Raw genomic sequence first — 16472 nt, 5'->3', positions numbered from 1 at the left:
GCAGGAGCAGGCTGGGCCACGGAAGTGGGCTGCTTGATGGAAACAGGCTGGACCACGGGAGTGGGCTGCTCGTCGGGAGCAGGCTGGGTCACGAGAGCAAGCTGCTTGGCAGGAGCAAGCTGGGCTGCGAGAGCAAGTTGCTTGGCGGGAGCAGGCTGGGCCGCGAGAGCAAGTTGCTTGGCGGGAGCAGGCTGGGCCACAGGATTGGGCTGCTCGACGGAAGCAGGCTGGACTACGAGAGTGGGCTGCTCGTCGGGAGCAGGCTGGACCACGGGAGTGGGCTGCTCGTCGGGAGCAGGCTGGGTCACGAGAGCAGGCTGGGCCACGGGAGTGAGCTGCTCAACGAAAGCAGGCTGCTCAATGTGCGGTGCATGTGAATGCGAGGCTTGGGCTTGGGTCCACGTAAACTTGGATGGCACGGCTTGGATTGTGGTCTTGGTACCGTGAGCCTTGGATGGCACGGCTCGGGCCGTGGTGAAGGCTCCATGGACCTCGCCACGAGTGGCTACCGAAGTAGCCACCGCAGTGGTTCCCATGGTGGCCGTGGTGAAGGCACCATGGACCTCGCCGTGGGTGGCTACCGAGGTAGCTACCGCGGTGGTTCCCATGGTGGAAACTCGTTGTGGTGATGCCGCTCCCCTTATTGTCGCATTTTGCCTCACGGATCTCCGGGCCGTGGTGAAGGCTCCATGGACCTCGCCACGAGTGGCTACCGAAGTAGCCACCGCGGTGGTTCCCATGGTGGCCGTGGTGAAGGCACCATGGACCTCGCCGCGGGTGGCTACCGAGGTAGCCACCACGGTGGTTCCCATGGTGGAAGCTCGTGATGATGATGCCGTTCCCCTTATTGTCGCATTTAGCCTCACGGATCTCCGTAATCCCATTTCTTGAACATTAGAATTTTCACTTGTGGAATTTTCTAAATTTCTAGCCATTATATTTTGCTTATACGTTTTATCAAAGAACCTTTGCAAGTAAAAAATTCTAATAATAAGAACGTATGAAAAATATTCAAATGGACTAGAAAATAAAGAAAAAAAAACCTTTTTGTGCGAGAGTCTTCTACGAGTATGGATTTCAACTCTCAATGAAAGCACCAATTTGTGGATGCAAATTTCTTCCTCCTCGATCTTGGATGATTTTGCACCTACAAAACAATTAACACCTTAGGTTAAGGCCAAGAGCCTCACGCGCCCACGATGAATGGGGGGGGCTTTGGCCGAAGAACCTCCGATGCCAAAGTTAGAATTTAGAGAGAAAGAGTGTTTAGAGAATTTTGGGATTTTTGCCAAAGTGTTGGAATTAGCTTTTTGGTGAGAATGGGAGTATATTTATAGGGATAGGAGGTGGCTAGGGTTTTTAGGTTTAATTAGCCAATTTATTTGGCTATTAAACATAAAATGAATGTTTTGGTGGTTTTTTGTATAATTGGCTAATAAAAAGGAAGAAATGGTGGGAAAAGGTAGAAAAAAGGTAATGGATTAGGTTTTGAATGGGATAGCCGGCCCTCCTGTGTTTTTAGGTTTGAGTGGATGTTTCAAATTGACAATTAAGGGATTGATTAGGTAATTAATCCCTTAATTAGTCAATTATTATGATTTTATGAAATATGAAAGGAATAAGTATATTATTTAGCTAATTGATTAGCTAAATAATGAAATGGGAAATATATGAATAAATTAGGTTTTAAGTTGATACCTATTTTGGGCACTTTTGACTTGGTTGAAAAAATGATTTTCTACTGCTCGCGTGTAGGAAACCCGGTATGCCTCGAGGGTATTTTTGTCCTCTTTTGTCCAAAAGTCCACGTGTCGCCTAGTGAATATTTTTGGCTCCACATTAGGAGTCCAGACTTGTTTTCAATAAAACTCAGAAGCCGGCTCTATGTTAAGAGTCCTACCTTGTTTCCTTCTCGGTGACAAGCTTGTTAGCTTGCACAGACCCGAACCTTGGCTCTAATACCATGTTAGATTTTTGGATCGACGGGCCCATGGAGCCCCACTCTAACAACACCGATACTGCTCTAACTTTACCACCTGCCCAATCCGTCAGGTGTGGAGTTTTATCACAAAAGGTCTTGCTATTAGTTAGGGTGGGGCAATCATATTTCAACCCATTATTTTCTTTTGCACCCACCGATGTGGGGCTCCATGGTTATCCAAAAATCCAACATGGTATCAAAGCCAAGGTTCGGGCCCGTGCAAGCCAATGAGCTTGTCACCAAGAAGGAAACAAGCCAGGACTCTTAACATAGAGCCAATCTCTAAGTTCTAAAACAAGTCTGGACTCTTAACATAGAGCCGACATCTGAGTTTCAATTGCTGATGTGTGGATCTTTACGTGTGAACCACTAAATGGGGTTACACGTGAGGGGGAGTGTTGGAATCTCACATCGGTGGGTGAAAAGAAAATAATGAGGTTTAAATATGATTACCCCATTCTAACTAATATCGATGCTTTTTGTGATAAAACCTCACACCTAATGGATTGGGCAGGTGGTAAAGTTAAGGATATTATCGGTGTTGTTAAAGTGAGACTCCACAGGCCCGCCGATCCAAAAATCCAACATTTACAAGGCTAGTTGCTTTTTCAATGCACCGGCATGTGTAGTATAAATAAATCTTGAGTTTGCACAACATTGAAGAGAAGCATCATGAACTCATGAGAGCTAGTGTTCTCTTTAACACCCGGAGATTTTGAAGCTTGTCCCATTGTGAAGGCCTTTTCTATATCTGATTAGGAGACGGTGGCTAAATGTTTTATTCACCGCATCTTGTGTCAATGATGTTAGTGACTACGTACCATGTTGTTTTCACTTTGACATGGTGTGTGTGTGTCAATCGCGTTGCGTAGTAGCCATTGTGGAGGGTTGAGGGGTTGCACTGGACATCTCTTCAATTCTCAGCTTAATAATTTGGATAGTTGGGATGACTGATAAATGCTTGGAGTCCCTTTCAGTGACCTCCTCAAACACAATTACAAGTGAATGGATGTTTTTGAATTAAGAAACTGAGCTGTGATGATGAATTGCTTCAATTTTCCCGAAGTTGCGTTGCGTTGCTCTACCAACAGAAGAGACTAAAGTATATTTTTACTAACCAAAAAATAAAAAATAGAAACACTTGCAAATTCTTGAAAAAACATGTGACCACATTTGCTAAAAAAATTGGGTCCCTTCCTAAAGGTTGGGAAAGACTTACAAAATTGTTGATGTCATGTCCACGCCATGTTTTGGAAGAGGTTGGTGAGTCATTTTTATGATCTACTACAATTGAGGTAAGACCCGCATTATAATATATTTACAGTTTGTTGGTTTCCTTGCTTGGAAGTTGAAAGTTGGAAGTTAATTTGGAACATGTGTGCAACACATCCTAGCTAGTTGGGAGATATTATTTACGGGTCGCTTTCAATTTTTTTTTTCCTGCATCATAGATTGCGTTTTTCTTAACCTAACTTATGCATAGGTAGCCTTATTGGTGCCTCTCATAATCCTCCTCACAATGCATGTATCTATGAACCCATTTGACCCAAGAGCGAGGTTTATCACCACCTAAAACACGAGGCACTGCCTAACTCCTAGTTTAACGGTACTCTTGCTCGCAATATTAGAAGAGGTCCAAATCTTGAATCTCAGATTTTTGTTGATAAAAGACTACAATTTTAAATGGACAAGTTTATTTATCGTTATTAATTAAAATCAATATGGCCGAGTGTATTTGATTGTTAATCTAGATTGCATTTAAGTTGACCTAACACGTGCATTAGTCACCTTGGTTCCTCTCATAATCCTCCACTCATGAGTGAGGTTAATCACCAACTAAAATGCGAGACACCAACAAACTCTTAAGCCTGATGGTACTTTTCTTCCAAATTCTGAGTTTTGAATTCCTCTTTTTCTCATTAATTTATCTTTATATGTTAACAACAATGTGGCCAAGTGTATGTGATTTTGTTTGTGCACATCTAGGGTTTCAAAGAAATGGGGAAGGCCCACAACCGTGAGCCCTGTGTTAAATAAAAACCACTTGTGTAAACAAAAATGCCTCGTATTCAAGAACCTTTTGGCATCATCTAACATATATAGTTCATAGATATTAAGGGGCTCTATTAAAATGTAAAAACGAGAAAAAAAACTAATAAAAATGGGAACCAAGGTTTAATGAAGGTATATGGTCTCTGTACATCAACAAGTTTTGATCTCCATTTTTCATGATAAATTGATGAATTTCCAATTTTCCAAGCCATCACAACTGTCCTCTAATGGGATCCCAAATTCACAAACTCGTAACTCATCTTTCACAAAATAAACATGACTTTAATGGCATTTCCCCCACGGGCACTGGTTTCAAATGCTTCTTCCACCTCCTTTTGGTTAAACCCGAACCGGTGCGTGATGAGCGGCTTCACGTCGATCCTCCCACTTCTCAAAAACTCGAGGCAAAGCGGCCATGTGTTTTTATACCGGAAAATTCCTACAACATCAACCTCCCTGTGTTCAAAAGACAAAACCCTAATTATCAGATAAAGCAAACAAAACTCTGAAACAAAAGTTATTTGCAATTACACTATTGATCCACAATGCCTAAAAGAATAATTGATGTAGGACATTCTTATCGAGAAAAGCTAGAAAAAGGACACGAAATGGAGTCGCTTTATACCTGGCAGCAGCTGGAGTAAGTGGGACTGTCATCGTGCCGTGTCCCATTCCGACGAGGCAAACTTTGCCGCCGGGACGGGTGGCACCAAGAGCGGTTGACATGGTTTTGTTAAAACCGACACAATCGAAGCTCACATCCACGTCGGACTTCATGGCTATCTTAATCTGGGCAATTTCATCATCCAAATCTTCCATTTTTGTCGAAACTTTGACGGTGTCATTAGCACCAAGAGACTTCGCCATCGCTAGACGCTGGTCATCCATATCCACAATGACGATTCTTGGTGACCCGAAAGCACGGGCAGCCAGAACAGAAACCAGACCAATGGGGCCGGCTCCGATGATCAGAACAGTTGATTCCGGACCGACATTGGCTCTCCGGCAAGCATGAACCCCTACACTCAAGGGCTCACACATTGCCCCTTCCTCCAAACTCACATTCTCCGGGAGTTTAAAGCACAGATCCGCAGGATGTACAATCTGTTAAACGAAATGGTTATCAGACAAGCCTAAGGTCTGCGATGCTGCAATATCGATCTGGCGCAAAGCCTATAAAATTCTATGATTGTGAATATTTTTACCTGATTTGCCAAGGAACCATGAACCGGTGGGGTGGCAAAAAACTTCATGTCCGGGCAGAGATTGTACCTTCCACCTTTGCACTGCTGGCACCGTGCGCAGCTGATCCCGGGCTCTACCGCCACACGATCTCCGAGAGCAAGATGCTTCACCTCGCCCCCGATTTCCTCAACGATCCCAGCACACTCATGGCCAATTACCATTGGCTCTTTAACTTCAAAATCTGCACATTTCATTGTCTGAAAAATGAACCGAAACAAAAAAAAAAAAAAGAGAAAACCTAAGTGGTTAGTACGGAGCTGTCGGATATAACAGAGAAAATTATCAATGTTTCTGCTTTGATTTCATTCTTATTTCAGGAATAAACAATGTGATCTAAAATCATCAAAAATTCAAAAAAAAAAAAAAATTTATTAAAAACAGGGGAAAGGGCATGGAAGGGAGATGAACCTTGAAGTAGTGAACATCACTTCCACAAATGCCGACAGCCTTGACCCGAACGCGAACATCATTGGGCCCTAAAGTTAAGAAATCCAAGAAAATGGAGCAAGATGTAAGCCAATATGATCATAAATATCTCGTCTGAAAACTAAAAACCGAAAGGAAACTGCAACGAAATAAAAAGATTTAGGGTTGGTGCATACCCACACTGGGAAGCTTGAAAGGTTGGATCTTGATGTTGTTAACACCAAGAAGCCAAGCACCCATGTTTTCTGGCTCAGCAGCTTTGCCTCCCTTACCCATTTTTTTGCTTGCTTTTTTTTTTTCCGTGTTTGAGATACAGAGAGTAGGTTTGCACCCAAAATAAAAGAAGGCAGACACGCAGTAGGTTTCTTTTCTGATGGGAACAGAGCGGTTCTTGGTGTAATATTTATACTTAGGGTTGGAAGCCGGTGGGCATATGGAATTATAAAATTAAGATTTGGTCCAAGTTGCAATATATAGATTATAAAATCATATATGGTGAAATCTAATATGCATATATTTATATCCACTATCGATAATAATCCAAAACCAAAGTATTATAATCCGTTACCATCACACTTTTTTCCATTTTTTCTAGGGATTGGAATTTTCATCGTGATTGGGATCTTGAAGTTTAATTTCTCCCGCCTTTGATACGAAAAGAGCTTACTTGTAATTGAGATGTCAAAAATTACATGATAGGAGGATATAAACTTGATATAATACTACATTTGTGACTTTGAAAGTTGCCGAAAATTAGGTATATATTAAAAGTTAGATCCCTCAAGGATAGGAAACTGTTATTGTACTCTAAAAATCTCATATTCTTCGCTAGTATATTTTTTTAATATAAAAAAATTAAAGTGTAAAATAAAAATTTTGAAGTGCTAATAAATTTTAGAGTGAAGATAACAATTTATAGATATTATGGTTTTCCCAAATTTTATACCACCATGTGTTAGACTGTTACATCGCACTTTTGCATATATCCCTCATAGGAGGTAAACTACACCTCAAATAAAAGAAATTTGGAGTATTACAATCACGATATTATTTATAAGGTAGTGTCATCCACACACGCATTTTTACTTCTCGCACACCTAGTTTAACTTTGTACCGTTGGATCGAATAAATTAAAGAAAATCAATGACTAAAAATTAATAAGGGTGTATAGAAAGTAAAAGTGTATGAATAGCACTATCATAAACCCTAATACACATGTTATAACATGACGATACAAATGGAACAATTACTACACGATGTTATAGTTATACAGAAAAATTTCTCACAAATACTATTAAGTAGTAATTAATTTTTCAACGGTACATAAATATGAGTATAAAATTAGAGAGATTATATTCACACATCCCAAATTACTTCTCTCACACCCTTTTAATTTTTTAATATTTTTCTATCAAGTGTTAGTGGTGTGTAGAAAATATTAAAAAATTAAAAAAAATGTAGAAGAAATAATTTGAGATGTGTGAATATAATCTCTCTAAAATTATTTCTGTTTGGAAGTAACTGAATTAGCAAGTACCATATGGATGCATGATTTTCCCAGATATTCACGACTGGTGAGTGTATTCCACGAAATGCACAGTCAGATTCACGTCAGCAGGCGTCCGTATTGTCCTGCATGTTGTCCCCACAGAGAACTTAATTTTGATTAGTAATGAATTTAATTTTGATTAGTAATATCTTTGAAAGATGATTTAGATGATGTAACCAAAAAGAGAAACATTTGAAGGAAGAGGTACTGTTGATTTACCCATCGAACATGTATAAAACTATCAATTTTTTCCAGAATTTTAATTTTAAACGATTATTTACGTGATCAAGATAGAAGAAAATTAGATGAAAATTTTTAAAATCTAATTGCAAGGAGGAATTGGCTATATACAAAAGTTCAGGTGGGTAATTGGATAAAATTAATGTTCAAGGAAAAATTAGCTAATTATGAGAGTAATTAGCTAAAATTAAATTTAAAGAGAAAATTAGCAGCTCGATACAAAATCAAGCAGTAAATCAACAAGTATGCCTTTAAAGTAATTACCTCAAATATGAGATCAGTTTTTTAATACATGTGGATCATTTTCTTTGTGAATAGATAAGAGATCATTTAGGACAATCAGGATATAATCATCTTATTAATTTTTCGACCAAAGAAGGATAGTTTTATGGATTAAATATTTTGGTTATCCACAATGTAGCCAATGAGAAAAACATCCTGATTCACCAATCAATCAAAAGATAATTGTAGGAAATCAAATACATAAATTTTCTTTAACCCCACATTTGAATATTTCACCTAATTTGACCTAATTATCCTATAATCCTGATTTTTCTTTAACTAGTGCGAGTTTCACCAAATTTTCCAATATCAACTCTTTAATTACAAGCAAGAAATTTGTTTTTCTTCTTTACATTAATCTCGGATGCTCTCATGGATGATAGTAATATGTAGTTCTTACTTGATTGTAGTTTTGGAGATTAGTTCGTTTTTTTATTTTTGTGTGGGACATTTTTTTTCCCTTCGTCTGATCTCAGTAAGGTTTTTATTGAGGCCCATTATGAGCCCTATCCTCGTAGATTGTACGTTGTTTCTTCTTCAATGAATATCGAACATTTTCTCAAAAAAATATTAATGGGCTTACCAGGCTTATAGGAGGAGTTCCCTAGCTACTGTTAAAAACTTACCTACACTATCTGAAATGAGAGCGATTTAGTAGTGTTACAAACAGACAAACTTAACACAAGAATACTCTTGCATGATTAAATTGAAATGCAGTCACGTACTTTGTTATAAATCTTCCCTTCCGAAAACAATTGTACAATGTTGTGTTTTTTTTCACGAACCATCGCAAAAAAAAAAAAAAAATGTAAGTGGTCTTGCATGTTCTTTATGTGATAATGCATGTTTGGTTTAAATTACAATTATTTTGTGTTTCCGTTTCGCACAAGTTATTGAGGACCACATGAGCTCTCTGTTGTCGTCGGAGAGAGATTTTTCAATATGACTATCATACGGGATGATATATCACCACGTGTTGCTATATAAATGATGGAATATGTGTGTTAAAAAGTTAATAACTTAAAAAAAAAATTCCACTACTTACATAAAAACACATGATGTACTAATCGTATTTCCATCGCAACTAAAATTTTCTTGTTGTGGGGCCAGGTTTTGTTGCACGCCTCGCACTGACTAACTTCCACGTGAATAATATATGGGATGATATTTTGCAACCGTTGAATCACACACACCTACCCACACGATGGTCCCGGAATCATTTGGAGATTTAAAATGTGCAACTATCTGCAGAAAGGTCATGGTACGGTCAATATTTGGATTCCTGAAAAAGAAATGCTAAGAATGCTCTTTCTCTTCGCATATTCTTTTTCATTTCATAATTTTACGTTAATTTTTGTATTAATATTATAAAATATTATATTAAAAATATAAAATAATAAAAAAATATAAAAAACGTACTTTTAAAAATATCTTTTTAGCATTTCTTTATCAGAAATAACAATGAGGGAAAATGTATGCCACGCAAGTGTCTAGTCAGATACGAGTCGGCACCAACTGTCTCTCGTGATGCCAAAAACCCTAAATAATAATATTTCAAGGGAGATGCCCTATTGTGCGTGGAACCAAAGGATGCATGCTTATGAGATAATGCTCGTTTTATTGCTTTTTCTTAATGATGTAAGCTTCATTAATGATAAAAATTGATTCTACGACCTATGGATTTGAATCCACTCCGATCTTTATGTTTAGAACTTAGGATCGAAAAATTCAGATCGTTCAAGATAGATAAAGAAATTTAACAATGAAATTTAAATTGTTCAAATTTTAATTTTTGTTAAGCGAGTTAATAAGATGAATTCATATGAGACGTAAGATTGAAATTGAGTGCTCCGAATTTTTTGATCCGCATACCTCAGACACAGAGGTCTGTAGTGGGTTGAATGGCCTCCGAACCATATGAGTGGAATATGCTACTCCTACTATATAGTTGGCTTATTTTTTAACAATTTATTTGAGGTCTATTGGTTGTTTAACTAGAGATGGATTGTCTGCCCTTCAATTTCCATATTCTTCCCACTTCCTCCTGTTTTGTATGGTTACGGTTAAGGCACGTCAACATTTTATATTCCTATTACTTTTTGTTTTATTATTTTTATAAAAAATCAATATTAAATGTTGACGTGGCTTAACCGTGACCACACAAATAAAAGGGGATGAAAAGAGTATGAAAATGGAAGGATAGACAATCCACCTCCTGTTTAACTTGGTATTTACTTCTCTTTTTTTTTTTTTTTTTTTTTTTTTTTGTTAAAACAACTTGGTATTTAGTTTCTACAGGCACAAGAGTCGGGCGCTTCTTGTGTTGTGTTTGTCTGTCTTGTGCACATGCAGGAAGACGTCACCATGATATGTATGGTTTGTCCCAATTCCTAATTTCTTAATACGATAGGAAGTACGTCAGATATCTGAATTATAATTAATAAATCATGGTTATTGTAGTTTTGTGATATGAAATGGACATTGACTTGTAAAAAATGAAAAGAATACAAAGGCACAAGGGTGAAGAAAGATGAGTGTATACGACAAGCCATATGCGTTGAACCTTTTTTTTATGTACATATTCTCAATTGGTTGTAAGTAAGGCTAACTTATTTGTCAATTTTTCTTCTGTTACCATGTTATCAATCTACGTATTATAATATGAACGTATAAACATAAGCAAACACGCACTAATGAATATCACAGGTGAAGGGTCCTTCCCACGTCGTATGCTGTCGGTCAATCTTGTTGTTCTGCATAACTGCTACTGTTCTGTAGCCGAGATCTTATGAAGGTATAACTAGTACACAATGGTTTCTCTGCACTTCGTGCCTCTCCATCGTAAAGCCACATTTTTTCACTTGAAATGAAACTTCCAACTTTCCAGACCCTCACTACTTTGTCCTCTCAGGAATCGGATCGAAATTCGAAAACACTGCAACTTTTAGAGATAAACCTCAATTGCAATATATATCTTCCAAGAGTAGCTGTGTCAATTCGATGTTGAGCAGATAAGCGATTGCCAATGCTCATCTGCAATCAAGTGAGTCCCGAATTCTGAGTTCGAAAATATGCCGTCTATTTCGATGGCACTACGACCAAATGGCTTTTGCACCTTGCTCTCACCCATCAATTCTCTCATTCTCAGAGCATCATCCCATCTATCCGAACCTGCGTAAGTACTCGATGACAGAATGTAATTCCCACTGTTAGAAGGATCCAGTTCAACAAGCTTGGCTGTGACACTCTCAGCTAGGGCCACATTTCCATGAACCTTGCAAGCACTCAGCAATATCCTCCATACTACGACATGTGGAACAACGGGCATATTTTGTATGAACTCATAAGCCTTCTCTAGTTTTCCAGACCGACTCAAAAGATCCACAACACATCCGTAGTGTTTCATTTCTGGCATCAGTCCATGAATCTTTTCCATGCTTTCAAAATATTCCAATCCTTTCTCTACTAAACCCGCATGAGTGCAAGCTAACAAAATCCCAACAAACGTTCCATGAGTTGGTCGAACACCTTCTCTCAGCATCTGTGAGAAGAATTCGAGTGCAGAATCTGCAAAACCGTTCACAGCAAGGCCTGAGATTACCGAAGTCCATGACACAGCGTCTTTCTTTTCCATCCATTGGAACACCTCCATTGCCTTCTCAACCAGCCCACATTTGCAATACATATCTATCAAAGTATTTCCTACATAAATATCTGTTTTCACTCCATGCTTCTTTATGTAGTTGTGGACAGCCTCTCCCACATCAAGTGAACCCACACGGGCACAAGCAGAAAGCACACTAGCAATGGTTATTTCATCCGGTCTCACATCAGCTGCCATCATTTCTTGAAAAAGACTCACTGCCTCAGTATGTTGATTAGCTTGAGAGTAACAAGTGATCATGGAAGTCCAAGACACCACATTTCTCTTCGGCATCTCATTGAAAAGCTTTCTTGCATTAACCAAGTTTCCCACTTTTGCATATCCCGTGATCATGGCATTCCACGAAACTATATTTCTTTCACGCATCTGATCAAATACTTCCCAAGCCAAATTCGCCAAACCACGCCGTCCATACATATCTATCATAGTGTTTCCCAAGTAAACATCAATCCTAACATGATTTTCTTCAATATACTGAACCACAGAATCAGCAAACTCCCATTCACCCAAGTAATTACACGCCAAAATAACTTTCACCATCGTCACCGCATCAGCCGTCACATTCCCTGCCCGCATTGCCTCAAACAGACCCAAAACCTCCTTAAACCTATTGCACTGACTATATCCACATATCAAAGAATTCCAAGAGACCAAATCTCTCTGACACATTCCGTCAAACAGTTTCTGCGCAAGACCCAAACCACCACAATACGCATACATTAAAATTAATGCATTGGATACAAAAAGATACGACTCGAACCCAAGTTTGAGTGCATGTCCATGGACTCTTTTCCCATTTCCAACATCAGAAGCTCGACCACAAGCCTTGAAAACGAATATAAAAGTCACATGATTCCCGGCCAATCCTTGAAGGTACATACGATTATACATGTGAATTGCTTCACCTGGTTTCTCACTCTGTGACAATCCACGGATCATATGATTCCAAACCAAAAATGAGGGTCGCTCTATTTGATCGAAGACTAAATGGGCTTTGTTTAAATGCGGCGGAGATAGCGCGTAAACTCTGGTAACCTCGGAGACGGGAGACGATGGGTCTTTGTGGAGGTGGGTTCTGATAAGGTGTGCGTGAAGCTCTTTGATTGAGCTCAACGTGATTGGTCCGGCGGCCACTCGCTCTGATTTTTGAACCACCGTGGAGGTGGTGAAGTGGCGCGTAATGAGCCTCGCGAGTTTCATGAGTGACGCCGTCGGTTCTGGTTAAATTTGAATCGGATTCGAGGCAGAAAGTCGAAGTTGTTCATCGACTTTGCCGCCACCGCCAGTAGTGTTTCCATCTTGTTTAAACTTGGGCTTAATATATTGAATGGTTAACCATTAATTAAAATATTTAACCCATTGCCTGCCTCATCGCATAAGCTCTTGTTGGGGTCCAAACTTGGCCCATCAAGATCCCCTAATATAAATCATGGGCTAGACTTGCTTGTTCTGCTGCCACCAAGCCGATATGTTTTTTTATACCATTGTAACCTAAAAATTGTACAGAGTTTTAACGAAAAACCCGCAGTACTGTTCACTTTAACGAAAAATCACATTTTTATACTAAAAAGTCAAATCTGATACTATTCATTTTACCCTTTATTTTGTCCTTATCATTAAAACTTAAAGTTTTCAAGCTTTTTTCATTAGTTTTCCTAAAATTGTAAGTACATGTTAATAATATAATCTCGATGATGTTTATTGTTTTAATAAAAAAATGAGTAACCAAAAGTATTATAATTCATGTCTATTGATAGGAGTGTGATGGTGTTGGTGCCCTTATGTTGAAGGAAGAAATAAAAGAATTATGTCAAACTTAATTGTAGAAAAAATGAATTATTCGTTAAAGAAATTAATACATTATAATCTCCTCAAAATTATAAACACAGAATTTTGGTGGCCACAACGATGGAAATTACACACTAATTGGAAAGTTGTGTCATACTGTCGTGGAAAATGGATATGATTTGTACCAAGATGTCACTTCACAATATTGTTTTAGTGCTCAAATGTGGTTGAAATAGGTTTGGAGGATAATTGACAGTAGGACTATGGCCATCAGTTGAGATCAGTGACTCTTAAATGTGTTTATATTGCTTGCCATCACTTTAATTCATTGCAATTGGATATCTATGTCATGTTTAAGACATTATTACTGAATAATTGTGGATGCTGACACCAATTTTAGGGAATGGCACCAAATCTATATCAAAACTTTAATTTGTTCTTCTGCTTATTGAGGAATGTTTAGCCCTCATATTCACCAGTACAGTGATAACTAGTTTGACCAAGTTGGAGTGTTGGATGGCCGCCACCATCAACATACAAAGTTATATATCCAAATGCAACTTGTCAATACCTGTAATTTTTATAACGAAATCTCACTTGAACTCACTTCTAAATGGAAAACTGCAAATAGTTTACTAATTCTCTATGAATTAATTATAAGGAAAACTAATGAAAATGGCTTGAAAACTTTTAGTTTTAATGATAAGGACAAAATAAAAGGTAAAGTGAATAGTACCAGGATTGACGTTTTAGTGTAAAAATGTGGTTTTTCGTTAAAGTGAACAGTACCGGGAGCTTTTCGTTAAAGTTCCCTTAATTATATGTATTAAGTAACTGCTTGGAATGGTCCTGGATATACTGCCCATTTTTTAGTTCGTTTTCCTTTTCGTTGTTTGGATTTTAGAACTTAAATTGAGGATGTATGGTTGATGTAATTGCTTATTGATTTAATAAAAATATGAAATGATTTTCTCATTCTTCTTTTACTTCTGCACACAAAAGGCATAATAAGAAAATGACCGTGTGGAAATCACTTTCCCTTTTCTTAAGAAATCTTTATGTCATCGTTTAGCTGCTTTGTATCGAATTGCTATGTTGCTCAAGTTTGGTAGGAAGAAGGACCCTATTAGGGCTGGGTTCGGTTCTCAGCGGTTCGGTTCGGTTCAAATTTTTTCGGTTTTTTTTCGGTTCGGTTTTTTTTTCGGTTCGGTTTCGGTTTTTTTCGGTTTTTTTTTTCCTTCCCTTCTCCAAAAAAAAAAAAAAAATTGGAAATATGAAAGTTCACATTCAAAGTCACTTCAGAGTCATCCACATGAAAACCTACAGGAATGAAATCAATTTTGCACATCCAAAACAACACAAATACACGCTTGCAAAATTCCTCATGGAATTTTTCACCTAAGGTTTCCTCTTTACTGAAAGCAAAATTCCCCACAGAACTAATCACCTGTTCACTTTGAGTTTGCCTGGGGCTTTGAAGCCTGAATGTTTCAAAAGCTTGACAAGGTGAATCATCACCTGCGGTTTCCTCTTTACTGAAAGCAAAATTCCCCACGGAACCATTCACCTCTTCACTTTGAGTTTGACTGTGGTTCTGAGCACTGAATGTTTCAAAAATCGAACAAGGTGAATCCTCCTCATATGATTCACTGATCTTCATCAACTCTTCGTAAGCCTCATTGTACGCATCTAAAGCTTCTCCCGATAAGTTCATGACTAGAGGCTCTGCCGTGGTTTTGCAATTAGCAACCCTAGAGCGAAAGCTGCAGAACCAAATCCTTAATCCAACATACCCAAAATAAATTGCAGAACCAAAATTTCTCACAAATTAATGAAACCTCAACTAATAGTGTTCATAACTGAAGTTACCCAAAACAAATTGTAAAACCAAAACCCATGAAATTGAAAAGCTACAGAACCCATGAAATTGAAAATAAATTCTGCAAAACGCATCAAATTGAAAACAAAATATGTAGAACAAACATGAGAGAAATTATTATAAGACTAACCTTGCAAAGGAATGAAGTAGTGGGTCGAGACTCGAAACAGCAAGAGGTCGCGGGTCACAGGTCATGGGGGTGAGAAACTGAGAGCAAATCAGTGACGACGAGTGAGACAGCGACACTTGCAGGTCGCTGTGAAGGAAGAAGACGAAGAAGCGGAAGAGCGGCGGAGTTGGGAAGGAATGATAGAGGGTCCAGAGTACAGATGAGAGGGATAAGGGAAAATGGTCGCGCCGTCGTGGGTCGCCTGAGAGATTGAGAGAGATAGAGCGATTGAAGTTGAAGACCCAGCGAGAGAGAGAGGAGGCTCGGCTACGCAAGAAGGTTATTGGGTTAGGGTTACACTGGAGGAGGCAGGGAACGAGAGAGAGAGGAGGAGAATGAGAAAAAAATAAAAGGTATGGCTGCTAGTGGCTAGGGTTAAAGGGTTTTGTTGATTTCTCCAAAAAAATTAAAAAACTTCTCAGAAATCATGGAGGTTCGAACCCGTGCGTTGGGGCTTGAAAAGGTTCACCGAAACCAACTTGGCAACAAGGTATGTTTTGTTATGATTGTATGACTAAACTATTTATAATATTAAAAAAAATAATTAAATATATATATCGGTTTGGTTCGGTTCGGTTTGGTTTCCGAACCTAAAAAACCAAAACCGAACTGGTCAGATTCGGTTCGGTTCGGTTTGATAGTTTCGGTTCCGTTTTTTTGTCGGTTCGGTTTTTTTCGGCCTCGGTTCGGTTTGGTTTTCGGTTTTCGGTTTTTTGAACCCACCCCTAGACCCTATAGCTCACTAGCTTCCTGCACTATTAATCTTCATCCTTCATTATTTATAATGAATTTGCTTTCAACAAAAAATTATAAGGTAGTGCTACTCACATTTATTTTTACTCCCAATATAACCTTACTAATTTTTGGACATTGACCTTCTTCCATTTATTTGATTCAACGGTAAAAAGGTGAAAAGAGTGTGAGAAGTAAAAATGAGTGTGTGAAGTAAAAATGAGTGTGTGAATAACATTATCCAAAATAAATTGCTTTTATAAAGGGGTTGCCAATTGAACTGGGACAAGAGGAAAAACTTGAAAATCAAATTAATAATTTCCCAACTATTGAAAATTTGCAAACCAACTTGACCAAATTCAAATAGAATGGGGATCACCACTTTACCAAACAAATTAAACCCTTCATAAATTTCGTGGCTGCATCTCTACATTACCAACACACTTGCATCGGGAACAGATCAAC

The 16472-nt window shown here is 38.4% G+C and overlaps 3 protein-coding genes across 3 annotated transcripts; all 3 read right to left on the bottom strand.

The window, feature by feature from the left end:
• Positions 1 to 4134: 4134 nt before the first annotated feature.
• Positions 4135 to 6113, bottom strand: LOC126630443 (sorbitol dehydrogenase-like). Its single transcript, XM_050300577.1, has 5 exons — positions 5881 to 6113; positions 5687 to 5754; positions 5239 to 5475; positions 4659 to 5137; positions 4135 to 4489 (listed from the first exon to the last, which is right to left on the bottom strand). The coding sequence occupies exons 1-5, from the start codon at positions 5978 to 5980 to the stop codon at positions 4297 to 4299; spliced, it is 1077 nt and encodes a 358-aa protein (XP_050156534.1). The 5' UTR covers positions 5981 to 6113; the 3' UTR covers positions 4135 to 4296.
• A 4183-nt stretch (positions 6114 to 10296) lies between these two features.
• Positions 10297 to 12819, bottom strand: LOC126630438 (pentatricopeptide repeat-containing protein At2g29760, chloroplastic-like). The gene has a single exon (XM_050300572.1). It carries the CDS (start codon positions 12637 to 12639, stop codon positions 10768 to 10770), a length of 1872 nt encoding a protein of 623 aa, XP_050156529.1. The 5' UTR covers positions 12640 to 12819; the 3' UTR covers positions 10297 to 10767.
• A 1701-nt stretch (positions 12820 to 14520) lies between these two features.
• Positions 14521 to 15344, bottom strand: LOC126630289 (uncharacterized). The gene is made up of 3 exons (XM_050300380.1): positions 15237 to 15344; positions 14594 to 14990; positions 14521 to 14547 (listed from the first exon to the last, which is right to left on the bottom strand). Exons 1-3 carry the CDS (start codon positions 15299 to 15301, stop codon positions 14521 to 14523), a joined length of 489 nt encoding a protein of 162 aa, XP_050156337.1. The 5' UTR covers positions 15302 to 15344.
• Between the last annotated feature and the right edge of the window lie 1128 nt (positions 15345 to 16472).

The sequence above is a fragment of the Malus sylvestris genome, chromosome 7, assembly GCF_916048215.2.
Source record: "Malus sylvestris chromosome 7, drMalSylv7.2, whole genome shotgun sequence".
NCBI classification, from domain to species: Eukaryota; Viridiplantae; Streptophyta; class Magnoliopsida; order Rosales; family Rosaceae; genus Malus; species Malus sylvestris.
This window is presented reverse-complemented; position numbering and strand designations above follow the sequence as displayed.